Raw genomic sequence first — 13,702 nt, forward strand, 5'->3', positions numbered from 1 at the left:
GACTCCTCTGCCCTGAGGGTCCTCATAAAATAGTGTACAAAGTTAAGGCCCAAAACATCTGAGAACATTGTTAAAAATAACGCCCTTTGTCCACATGCCTTTTCCCATTAAATTCAGCTGACAAATACTGATTTATTTGAAGTCATAGGTGTAGTAGGAAACCACATCGTTTACATTCATGTCTGACACCTACAGTAAATACTGATGTGCTAGCTGTCTAAAATAAGCAGTTGGAATAAAATAGGCCCACTTCCAGCACTTTAGAACATGTACTTTTCTGAAGAAATTTGAAGATGTTTTTGTTATTGTATGCGTAGGATAAAAAGTTCACAAATAAACATTTTTTGCATTTAATGATCATCCCTGTACAGTTTTAGTTGTTAGTGAGAGATTCAGACTTTCAAAACAAGGACCCGCTTCACTTCAGTAATAATAATGACAAACGTATGGGTTCTTATATTTAAAAACATCCAGTGGATAATGTACAACAGCACATCAAGCTTCTGTCTGATTTGTGTGTAGTATGAACTAATTCCCACCATACTGCTCTACAAAGGCAAAATGCAGTATCTACACAATTGTTTTACTGCAAAATCTGACTTCAAAGTAGTTTTCTGTCTAGACAGATGGCAATTTCTGATACTCCATGATATATTCTGATCAACTGGCTTGTTCTTGTGTCAGGAAACGAAATACCACATTAAATCAGATAATATACCTGGCCATTTCAACAGATCAAAGATTTTTGACCAAATTTGTAGTTACTGGGTTTTGCCTTTGTAGGGCAGCATAAACCAGTGGTAAGAAAACTATGTTGTTAATTGATGTAAAATACTATATACATTAAAGTTCTACCCCGTTCTAAAACATTTCTTAGAGCTTGTGAACAGGAAGCCGAGCCCTATCCTGGATAAATCTCAGAACCCCAGTTTTGCACTTTATTAGCTCTTTAAAGTGTATATGACTGCACTGTACTGTATACAGTACTTACAAGTACTTGCCCACTTATTTACAGTATGGAGACATTAGAAATAAGGGTGTAATTCTAATTGAAATGTGACTATCAATATTACTTCTATAGGTTTTTATTAATTATGACATACTATCTATCTATTTACAGTATTTATATGTTATTGTCCATGTAAGCAAGAAAGTTATACATTTTTGCTAATGCACTGGCTTGCAACAAACATGCAGGAATACCTTAACAATTTGAATGTCATAACAAGACAAATACGCACAATGAAACATTGCTGCTATCCCAACCAATCTCCCAATGTTTCCGTAAACTGTGCTTAATCTAGAAGTGTAGTAGATTAAACTACCACGTATGGATCTCATGCTTATATACAGTATACAAACAAAAGTAAAACTGATTATTTCATCCCTTTATTGAAACGTAAGGACACTGATCAAATAAGACATTTACAGATACAAAACAAAACCATACAAATTAGGAGGTATTCTGCTCAGTTGCTAGGTAACTATATAGGTCAGAATAACATTTATATGATGATGACTATCTGATAACAAGTCCATTGTGTTTTAAAAAGTAGGTTTAAATTCTACATTATTTAGTTATTCAAAGATGCAACAATAACATGGTAATGGTCGTAGTATAGTTCCAATAGGGAGGACATGGGCATCGGTCACTAGTGGTGACTATGTGCATCTACAGTATGTGCAGACAATGGGTGTGACATCATGCGGAAACAGATTGAACAGGACACGCTAGACACTCGGGTTTCAACATTTCTGGTAACTTTCCAAAAAATGTCCAGGTTTTCCAGAAAATCCTGGTTGGACAAGGGAATTAGCAGTGAGGGAATCTTCCAACTGGGAATCCTCCAAATAAGATTTACGGAAAAACCCAGAATTTTGGGAAAGTTACCATAAATATTACAATCCTAACAGACACCAACTTCAGATTCTACTTCAAATAATACCTTAATTCAGCATCTCAGTAATGGGATCCATCGATCTTTAGCTTAATTTCAGTGCACGCATCGTTGTTATTACTGTATATCTAAGATGAGGAAACAGCATCATTCCAAACAAGGCACTTCCCATTATTCTGATTGAGTCTATGAAAATAATAAATAAATCAATAATAAATAAACTTCCAGTCAAAAATTATATTTAACATTACTGGTTTTATAGGTAGTCTGTATATCATCAGATTCCCTTTTGACAAAATATGGCATTACAGTTAGAGGTCGACCGATTAATCGGAATGGCCGATTAATTAGGGCCGATTGCAAGTTTTCATAACAATCGGTAATCGGTATTTTTGGCCACCGATTTGCCGAATTGTTTGTTATTTATTTATTAAAAATATATATTTAACACCTTTATTTAACTAGGCAAGTCAGATTAAGAACACATTCTTATTTTCAATGATGGCCTAGGAACGGGGGTTAACCTCTCTGGGCTAGGCGGGACGAATTCGTCCCACCTACGTAACAGCCACTTGAAGCCTGTGGCGCGATTTTCAAAACCTTAAAAATCCTATTACTTCAATTTCTCAAACATATGACTATTTTACAGCTATTTAAAGACAAGACTCTCGTTAATCTAACCACACTGTCCGATTTCAAAAAGGCTTTACAACAAAAGCAAAACATTAGATTATGTCAGCAGAGTACCAAGCCAGAAATAATCAGACACCCATTTTTCAAGCCAGCATATAATGTCACCAAAACCCAGAAGACAGCTAAATGCAGCACTCACCTTTGATGATCTTCATCAGATGACAACCCTAGGACATTATGTTATACAATACATGCATGTTTTGTTCAATCAAGTTCATATTTATATCAAAAAACAGCTTTTTACATTAGCATGTGACGTTCAGAACTAGCATACCCCCCGCAAACTTCCGGGGAATTCGCTAACATTTTACTAAATTACTCACGATAAACGTTCACAAAAAGCATAACAATTATTTTAAGAATTATAGATACAGACCTCCTCTATGCACTCGATATGTCCAATTTTAAAATAGCTTTTTGGTGAAAGCACATTTTGCAATATTCTAAGTACATAGCCCAGGCATCACGGGCTAGCTATTTAGACACCCGGCAAGTTTAGCACTCACCATAATCATATTTACTATTATAAAAGTTTGATTACCTTTTGTTGTCTTCGTCAGAATGCACTCCCAGGACTGCTACTTCAATAACAAATGTTGGTTTGGTCCAAAATAATCCATCGTTATATCCGAATAGCGGCGTTTTGTTCGTGCGTTCCAGACACTATCCGAAATGGTAAAGAAGGGTCGCGCGCATGGCGCAATTCGTGACAAAAAAATTCTAAATATTCCATTACCGTACTTCGAAGCATGTCAACCGCTGTTTAAAATCAATTTTTATGCCATTTTTCTCGTAGAAAAGCGATAATATTCCGACCGGGAATCTCCTTTTCGGCAAACAGAGGAAAAAAATCACAAAGACGGTGGCGGTCAGGTCACGCGCCTAAGCCCAGAGTCTCTTGATCGGCCACTTGAGAAAGGCGATAATGTGTTTCAGCCTGGGGCTGGGATGACGACATTCAGGTTTTTCCCGGGCTCTGAGCGCCTATGGACGACGTAGGAAGTGTCACGTTAGAGCAGAGATCCTTAGTAAAAGATAGAGATGGAAAAGAAGTTCAAGAAATGGTCAGACAGGCCACTTCCTGTAAAGGAATCTCTCAGGTTTTGACCTGCCATTTGAGTTCTGTTATACTCACAGACACCATTCAAACAGTTTTAGAAAATTTAGGGTATTTTCTATCCATATGTAATAAGTATATGCATATTCCAGTTACTGGGTAGGAGTGGTTTTTATCCAGCCGTGTCAATACTGCCCCCTAGCCCTAACAGGTTAACTGCCTTGTTCAGGGGGGATTCGGGGATTCGTTTTTGCAACCTTCTGGTTACTAGTCCAACGCTCTAACCACCTGCCTGACATTGCACTCCACGAGGAGCCCGCATGGCAGGCTGACTACCTGTTACGCGAGGGCAGCAAGAAGCCAAGGTAAGTTGCTAGCTAGCATTAAACTTATCTTATAAAAAACGATCAATCTTAACATAATCACTAGTTAACTACACATTGTTGATGATATTACTAGTTCATCTAACGTGTCTTGTGTTGCATATAATCGATGCGGTGCCTGTTAATTTTTCATCAAATCACACCCTACTTCGACAAACGAGAGATGATTTAACAAGCGCATTTGCGAAAAAAGCACTGTCGTTGCACCAATGTACAGTGGGGGAAAAAAGTATTTGATCCCCTGCTGATTTTGTACGTTTGCCCACTGACAAAGAAATTATCAATCTATAATTTTTATGGTATGTTTATTTGAACTGTGAGAGACAGAATAACAACAAAAAAATCCAGAAAAACGCATGTCAAAAACGTTATAAAATGATTTGCATTTTAATGAGGGAAATAAGTATTTGACCCCCTCTCAATCAGAAAGATTTCTGGCTCCCAGGTGTCCTTTATACAGGTAACAAGCTTAGATTAGGAGCACACTCTTAAAGGGAGTGCTCCTAACCGCAGCTTGTTACCTGTAAAAAAGACACCTGTCCACAGAAGCAATCAATCCATCAGATTCTAAACTCTCCACCATGGCCAAGACCAAAGAGCTCTCCAAGAATGTCAGGGACAAGATTGGAGACCTACACAAGGCTGGAATGGGCTACAAGACCATCGCCAAGCAGCTTGGTGAGAAGGTGACAACATTTGGTGCGATTATTCGCAAATGGAAGGAACACAAAAGAACTGTCAATATCCCTCGGCCTGGGGCTCCATGCAAGATCTCACCTCGTGCGGTTGCAATGATCATGAGAATGGTGAGGAATCAGCCCAGAACTACACAGGAGGATCTTGTCAATGATCTCAAGGCAGCTGGAACCATAGTTCCCAAGAAAACAATTGGTAACACACTACGCCGTGAAGGACTGAAATCCTGCAGCGCCCGCAAGGTCCCCCTGCTCAAGAATACATATACATGCCCTTCTAAAGATTGAATCATTCAGATGTTCATTGGCAGAGGACAACTGGTGAAAGTGTTGTGGTCAGATGAGACAAAAATGGAGCTCTTTGGCACCAACTCAACTTGCCGTGTTTGGAGGAGGAGGAATGCTGCCTATGACGCCAAGAACACCATCTCCACCGTCAAACATGGAGGTGGAAACATTATGCTTTGGGGGTGTTTTTATGCTAAGGGGACAGGACAACTTCACCGCATCATTTGACGGGGCCATGTACTGTCAAATCTTGGGTGAGAACCTCCTTCCCTCAGCCAGGGCATTGAAAATGGGTCGTGGATGGGTATTCCAGCATGACAATGACCCAAAACACACGGCCAAGGCAACAAAGAAGTGGCTCAAGAAGAAGCACATTAACTTGTTATGGATAGGGGGCAGTATTTTCACGGCCAGATAAAAAACGTACCCGATTTTATCTGGTTATTACTCCTGCCCAGAAACTAGAATATGCATATAATTAGTAGCTTTGGATAGAAAACACCCTAAAGTTTCTAAAACTGTTTGAATGGTGTCTGTGAGTATAACAGAACTCAAATGGCAGGCCAAAACCTGAGAAGATTCTGTACAGGAAGTACCCTGTCTGACCATTTCTTGGCCTTCTTTGTCATCTCTATCCAAAACAGAGGATCTCTGCTGTAACGTGACACTTTCTAAGGCTCCCATAGGCTCTCAGAAGGCGCCAGAACGTTGAATGATGACTCTGCAGTCTCTGGCTGAAAAACAGTAGCGCATTTGGATAGTGGTCGATCTGAGAACAATGAGACGGGTGCGTGCGTGCACGTGAAGGGTCCATTTTCAGTCTTTGAATGAAAACAACGACTCCCGGTCGGAATATTATCGCTATTTTACGAGAAAAATCGCATAAAAATTGATTTTAAACAGCGTTTGACATGCTTCGAAGTACGGTAATGGAATATTTTGAATTTTTTTGTCACGAAATGCGCCGGCGCGTCACCCTTCGTTACCCTTCGGATAGTGTCTTGAATGCATGAACAAAACGCTGCTATTTGGATATAACTATGGATTATTTGGAACCAAACCAACATTTGTTTTAGAAGAAGAAGTTCTGTGAGTGTATTCTGATTTAGAACAGCAAAGTTAATCCAAATTTTCTTATTGTAAATCTGAGTTTGGTGAGTACCAAACTTGGTGGGTGTCAAAATAGCTAGCCTGTGATTGCCGGGCTATCTACTCAGAATATTGCAAAATGTGCTTTCACCAAAAAGCTATTTTAAAATCAGACACCGCGATTGCATAAAGGAGTTCTGTATCTATAATTCTTAAAATAATTGTTATGTTTTTTGTGAACGTTTATCGTGAGTAATTTAGTAAATTCACCGGAAGTGTTCGGTGGGAATGCTAGTTCTGAACGTCACATGCTAATGTAAAAAGCTGGTTTTTGATATAAATATGAACTTGATTGAACAAAACATGCATGTATTATATAACATAATGTCCTAGGGTTGTCATCTGATGAAGATCATCAAAGGTTAGTGCTGCATTTAGCTGTGGTTTTGTTTTTTGTGACATTATATGCTAGCTTGAAAAATGGGTGTCTGATTATTTCTGGCTGGGTACTCTCCTGACATAATCTAATGTTTTGCTTTCGTTGTAAAGCCTTTTTGAAATCTGACAGTGTGGTTAGATAAAGGAGAGTCTTGTCTTTAAAATGGTGTAAAATAGTAATATGTTTGAAAAATTGAAGTTTTCGGATTTTCGAGGAGTTTTTATTTCGCGCCACGCCCTATCATTGGATATTGGGGCGGTGTTCTGCTAGCGGAACGTCTAGATGTAAGAGGTTTTTAAGGTCCTGGAGTGGCCTAGCCAGTCTCCAGACCTTAATCCCATAGAAAATCTGTGTAGGGAGCTGAAGGTTCGAGTTGCCAAACGTCAGCCTGTAAACCTTAATGACTTGGAGAAGCTCTGCAAAGAGGAGTGGGACAAAATCCCTCCTGAGATGTGTGCAAACCTGGTGGCCAACTACAAGAAACGTCTGACCTCTGTGATTGCCAACAAGGGTTTTGCCACCAAGTACTAAGTAATGTTTTGCAGAGGGGGTCAAATACTTATTTCCCTCATTAAAATGGAAATCATTTTATAACATTTTTGACATGCGTTTTTCTGGATTTTTTTGTTGTTATTCTGTCTCTCACTGTTCAAATAAACCTACTATTAAAATTATAGACTGATCATTTCTTTGTAAGTGGGCAAACGTACAAAATCAGCAGGGGATCAAATACTTTTTCCCCCCACTGTACCTAACCATAAACATCAATGCCTTTCTTTAAAATCAATACACAAGTATATATTTTTAAATCTGCAAATTTAGTTAATATTGCCTGCTGACATGAAATTGTGTCACTGCTCTTGCGTTCATTGCCTGGCTCGTTGCGAACTAATTTGCCAGAATTTTACGTAATTATGACATACCATTGAAGGTTGTGCAATGTAACAGGAATAATTAGACTTAGGGATGCCACCCGTTAGATAAAATACGGACCGGTTCTGTATTTCACTGAACGAAAAAAAAACGTTTTGTTTTGGAGGTGATAGTTTCCGGATTCGACCATATTAATGACCTAAGGCTCGTATTTCTGTGTGTTTATTATATGATAATTAAGTCTATGATTTGATAGAGCAGTCTGACTGAGCGGTGGAAGGCACCAGCAGGCTCGTAAGCATTCTTTCAAACAGCACTTTCGTGCGTTTTGCCAGCAGCTCTTCGCAATGCATTGCGCTGTTTATGACTTCAAGCCTGTCAACTCCCAAGATTAGGCTGGTGTAACCGATGTGAAATGGCTAGCTAGTTAGCGGGTGCGCGCTAATAGCGTTTCAAACGTCACTCACTCTGAGACTTGGAGTAGTTGTTCCCCTTGCTCTACATGGGTAACGCTGCTTCGAGGGTGGCTGTTGTCGATGTGTTCCTGGTTTGAGCCCAGGTAGGAGCGAGGAGAGGGACGGAAGCTATACTATTACACTGGCAATACTAAAGTGCCTATAAGAACATCCAATAGTCAAAGGTATATGAAATACAAATCGTATAGAGAGAAATAGTCCAATAATTCCTATAATAACTACAACCTAAAACTTCTTACCTGGGAATATTGAAGACTCATGTAAAAAGGAACCACTAGCTTTCATATGTTCCCATGTTCTGAGCAAGGCACTTAAACGTTAGCTTTCTTACATGGCACATATTGCACTTTTACTTTCTTCTCCAACACTTTGTTTTTGCATTATTTAAACCAAATTGAACATGTTTCATTATTTATTTGAGGCTAAATTGATTTTATTGATGTATTATATTAAGTTAAAACAAGTGTTCATTCAGTATTGTTGTAATTGCCATTATTACAAATAAATAAAAACAATCGGCCGATTAATCGGCATCGTCTTTTTTCGAACCTCCAATAATCGGTATCGGCGTTGAAAAATCATAATCGGTCGACCTCTAATTACAGTAGTACTCATTCAATGTAAATTAAAATGGATGCGATTTGAGGAACAAAACTAAAAACTAAACTATGAGGTAAACCCCCCCAAACTGTTCTGTGCTTCCGACAGTAACACACATATAAGGCGACTGTCTCCTGAACTTCTCTCCTTCACACCAAAGTAGTGACACAGAAACAGAATGAGTGACCTCCCTGGTTGGGGTTAGGTGACATTGGGAATGACATGCAAGGCTGTTGGTGGGTCTGTCCACCCACAGTATCTATAGTTGTAATTTATCATATAATTAGTGTTAGCTTTTGTAATCATGCAGCAGGACTAAAAGGCAAGGGGTCAAACTAAGGTGAAAGGTTAGGGGTCAAATGTCAGGGGTCAAGGTGGTGATGTCATGTGGCAAGGTGTGCTATAGAAGAACTTCCATTACTGGCCGTCAGTCCCTGTCTGTCTGTCTGTCTGTCTGTCTGTCTGTCTGTCTGTCTGTCTGTCTGTCTGTCTGTCTGTCTGTCTGTCTGTCTGTCTGTCTGTCTGTCTGTCTGTCTGTCTGTCTGTCTGTCTGTCTGTCTGTGTGTCTGTCTGTGTGTCTGTCTGTCTGTGTGTCTGTCTGTCTGTGTGTCTGTCTGTCTGTGTGTCTGTCTGTCTGTGTGTCTGTGTGTCTGTCTGTGTGTCTGGCTCACAGCTGTACAGAATTACATATTTACAAAGGGCGGGGGTGCTATGCAGTGTCGAGCACTAGCACTAACCCCTTTGGAAATAATTACATGAAAACACACCAATCTGTCAACCACACAGGAGACAACCCCAAGGACCAAACCTAGAGGTTATTAAAACATAGCAATACACTCACATAGGGGAAAGTGAATGGAGGTTTATATATTGCTGTACAGTAATGTATGAAAAGGGCCCACCTTGCCACATCGACTGACGCACAGGCGCTTGCAAGGAATTGGGTTACCAGCAGCCAGTCAATTTACACTTCACAGAAAGATGCCTGTCTCAGTGTTTTTTAAAACATTTTATGGTGCCATATTTTTTGGGGGGGATGGGGTGTATAAGTAAAGTAACTAGAAATTCATAAATGTATTATTTCAGTTTTTTCCTTATACTTTTGTGGTTTCTTTTTAAATGAAAATGCAGGCTTAACTTTCATAACCGTTATTCTTTGCATTTTCTAAAAAATCCCTTTTTTCATTTGAATAATCTTTGTTCTTTTTCAGGTTTCGGTGGGTTGGTTGGTTGTTTGGACATAGCGTTTCACCTTCTGAAGAACATTGGGTTGCGCAGGCAGGCTGCTAGTCACCTGCAACACCCCAGGGGTCCTGCGGAGGTCTCCAGGCTGCTGTCGGTGTCTGAGGCCAGGGTCTGGTCAGTGGACATGGAGGAGATATCGTTGACGGAGGGGGAAGGGAGGCTCTCACCACTGCTGTTCACGGCTGCACCTGTGCTGAGGGAATCAACAGATAACCGGGTTACAACGAACTAAGAGCCCCACAGACCAGAGTTGGGGTCAATTCCATTTAAATTCCAGTCAATTAAGGAAGTACACTGAAATTCAAATTCCAATTTACTTCAATGCTTTTCAATTAGAATAATTTTGAATTGGAATTCCGTTTGCTTTCTGAATTGACTGGAATTTTAATGGAATTGACCCCAGCCCTGCCACAGACACTACTGGGCAGTCTCAGTCAGTCACAACCCGTATTGTGACACATGACCCCACACAGAAACTGGACACTCGGTCACAACACAACCAAATAGTACACCCAGAACCCCACATACAAACACATCACAGTGTGTTACCAGACAGGTGAGAGGCGAGTTAAGGCTGGGGTACTCTGTCGGCTATCTCCTTAAATACAATAATATCATATTAGTGTAATAATAAGAATGTAAGACTTTTATGTTTAAAGATGTGGTTCCCTATCTACCTACCTGTTTTTGGAAACATTACAGACCAGGGTGACATTTCAGCATTCATGTGCAACTTTTTACCACTAGATGGTGTTGAATTTCTGCAAATATACAGACATACTTAGGCTACAGGACAGTATAGTACAGTACAGTATTTTAATGCACTGTAGGTACAGTATGGATAGTAGCCAGACCATTTCTAATACAATATAAATATATTTGAGGCAAATGTCTTTCAATAGGCAGACCTGTTTCAGTCTTAAGTTTCATCTTGGAAGCAAGAGTTTGGTGAGTGGACAGTTATACTTTTAAGATTAATAAACGTTTGCCAGTGTTTGCCGGTGTTCTGGCTTGTTAGGATGTTTAACCGAGGGTTACATTTATACAAATGTTGAATTATACTGAGTTTGTTTTCCAATCATTTTTTGAAATAGATTTTTTTAAGTCATCCCAAGTGGATGGGGTTGGTCATGGGGGATATATGCCTTCTTTTTTTAAATATATTTTTTATCATCCTTCAAATATGCATATTGCATAAGATACATAAGGTAACTGAGGTGGTTCCATCCAGAATCCCTTCCCTATGTGTAAACTTGATTATGTTCACCCTGGATAGAGCTCTACTGAGGTTCAGTTTAACATGGTAGTATTTTGCTCTAGTCTAGGAGAGGTAGATGCAGCCTTCCAACGGGGGGAAGGCCAGCATAGGGGTCCAAGGGGTCACAATCCGTATTGTGGATTTCTGGATGTCTTCTGGGTATTTTGTTGTTTTTAGCAGTTGTTTTTATTTTCTTTATATTTTATTACTCTGACCTTTCAGCACACTGGCCATGTGATTGTACTAACATTCATTTCTAATTATTATGCCTAATTCACATACTCTAAGCTCCACTTGCTTTATCAGCTGGAACTTTAATGGAATTAACCATGCGGTCAAGCGTAGCCGAGTGTATGCTCAAGTCCGGACAGCAACAATGATAAACTAAAGAGAGGATGGGTAGACCAAATATTTCAAATACTTTGGTGCTAAGGCCAGAGGGGCAGCCATCCTTATCAGAAAAGGCACCCCGTTTGTCTCCTCTAAAGTAATTTTAGATACTAATGGCAGAAATATTATAGTGATGGAGAAATATGTTTACACACAGGTTGTTCTGGCTAACCTCTATGGTCCTAATTGGGATGACGCTCAATTTTTCTCAGACCTCATTGCAACACTTCCTGACCTTAACTCTCATCATTTGATACTGAGTGGAGATTTCATGTCACGACTCCTACCGAAGGTGGCTCCCCTTCCTGCTCGGGTGGTGCTCGGCGGTCGTCGTCACCGGCCTACTAGCTGCCACTGATTCACTTTTTCCCACTTTCTGTTGATTGTTTGCACATGTTTTGTGTTGGGCTGATTAGCTGGGTTATTTTATCCAGTAGGCCCGCCTGCTCTGTGTGCGGGATTGTTTTGTGTATTTTGCTTCTGTGCACGCTCATGTTTGAGGTGCTGGTACGTGGTTTTCCTCGGACTGTTTCTGTCCCCAGTGTTTGGGGCAGTTTGTTTTTGTGTGCGCCCTGTATCTCCGTGGGGGTGGCTTGCGTTCGCCGTTGTGTACATTAAAGCACTACCCTGTACTCTCTGCTTCCTGCACCTGACTTCGCACCCACTACGCCCAGACTCTTACATTTCAATTGTGTATTACATTCAAGTCTAGGCAGATCCAGACCAAAGCCCAACAATGTAATTTCAAAATCAGGTGCAGTAATCAACTAATTTCTAGAATCCTATAATTTGTCTTATCCATGAAGCAGGAGCAATCCCACTGGTAAATATTACTCCTTTTTTTATCCAGTCCACCACTCATACAGTACGATTGACTTTTTCCTGCTGGACAATATAATTATTCCTTTTGTAACTAATAGCATCGTTTTCTCAGACCATAGCCCTGTCCAGCTAGATATCTGCTTTCCGGACAGTACAGCGTCCCAACGCGCATGGCGACTTGACCCACTACTGCTATACTGTAGTGCCTTTAAAAAATACATATCAACTCACATTGATGTCTTTTTACAGATCATCAACTGCACCCCTGACGTGTCTCACTCTACTGTGTGGGAGTCGTTAAAAGCATATCTAAGGGGCCAAATTATTTCATACACAGTATATGACAATAAACAGCGCATTAAACGCTTATGGTTGTTATCTCAACTCATTCTAGATGTGGACAACAGATATGCCTCTTCTCCAACTCCTGAACTCTACAAAGAGAGACTGCTACACCAATCGGAATTTCACAATCTTTCCACTGAACACATGGAGCAGCTTCTGTTTAAGTCAAGGCAGACATTTTATGAACACAGAGAGAAAGCTGGCAAGTTGTTACCTCACCAGCTTAAACAATCTGCAGCTAGCAGCACCATACCTGAAATGTGTGTTGCAGCTGATTTAACTTCTACCAATCCCAAAGAAATCAACAATCAATTTAAGCAATTCTACTCTGCTCTTTACTTGTCAGAGTTGTGACGACCCTCCCACTCTGTCTGCCGTATTCTCTCTGTTCTTGTTTCCTTGTTAGGATGCCGGTGGGCGGAGTTGGAAGGGTCGTCAGCTAAATGGGAAGCACCTGGGCCCAGCTGTGTCCCAGGATAAAGAGACCTCTTCCACAGTTATTGAGAGGACTCTCTCCATGCAGACACTTTGTTGATTTTGGTTGTGTAGTTTTGTGGCTTTTTGGTTATTTCCTTTGGCACCTTTCAACACCCTGCATTATTACATTCAGGTATGCAAAACACTCACTTACACTACTGATTACTGATTACACACACGCCATTGTTAATTATTTAGTTATTTTAGTTAATAAATATATATTTTGATACTCCTTGTCTCCACGTTGTCTCCCTTTTGTTGCGAACTCAGAGCCGGTTCATAACAGAGTAAAGAGCAGAATTTCTAGACAATCTGCATGAATGCATGAATTTCTAAACAATCTGGACATCCCCTGTCTCAATTCAGATGAACAAACTAACATGGATGCCTCAATAAGTGATGACGAAGCTACTCTGGCAATCCAGTCCATGCAGAGCAGTAAAGCTCCTGGGCCTGATGGCTTCCCTATTGAATTTTATTAAGCATTCTCCTCTAAACTATCCCCTAGGCTCAGCTCAATATACAATGAAATCCTTTCTAGTCAGAAACTGCCCCAGACATTTACCCAGGAGACCCATTCTGTTTTGCTTAACCTCTCTAGGGTAGGTGGCACCAAATCGTCCCACCTACGCAACAGCCAGTCTAATCCCGTGGCGCGATATTCAAATACCTTA

General features: G+C 40.2%; 1 protein-coding gene across 10 annotated transcripts in view; it reads right to left on the reverse strand.

Annotated features, from left to right (window-relative positions):
- Positions 1 to 8,245: 8,245 nt before the first annotated feature.
- The window catches only part of LOC106560362 (mitogen-activated protein kinase 10), a 126,300-nt gene continuing 120,843 nt past the window's right edge, over positions 8,246 to 13,702 (reverse strand). For 4 of the 10 annotated variants that reach the window (XM_045687903.1, XM_045687882.1, XM_045687890.1 and 1 more), the window contains exon 14: positions 8,246 to 9,924. In XM_045687903.1, coding sequence (XP_045543859.1) covers positions 9,782 to 9,924 — 143 coding nt within the window. In that variant the 3' untranslated portion in view covers positions 8,246 to 9,781. Of the gene's footprint in view, positions 9,930 to 13,702 lie in introns of all 10 variants that reach the window. The other 6 variants (XR_006756965.1, XR_006756964.1, XR_006756962.1 and 3 more) reach the window with 4 other exon arrangements.

This window comes from Salmo salar, chromosome ssa01, assembly GCF_905237065.1.
Source record: "Salmo salar chromosome ssa01, Ssal_v3.1, whole genome shotgun sequence".
NCBI classification, from domain to species: domain Eukaryota; kingdom Metazoa; phylum Chordata; class Actinopteri; order Salmoniformes; family Salmonidae; genus Salmo; species Salmo salar.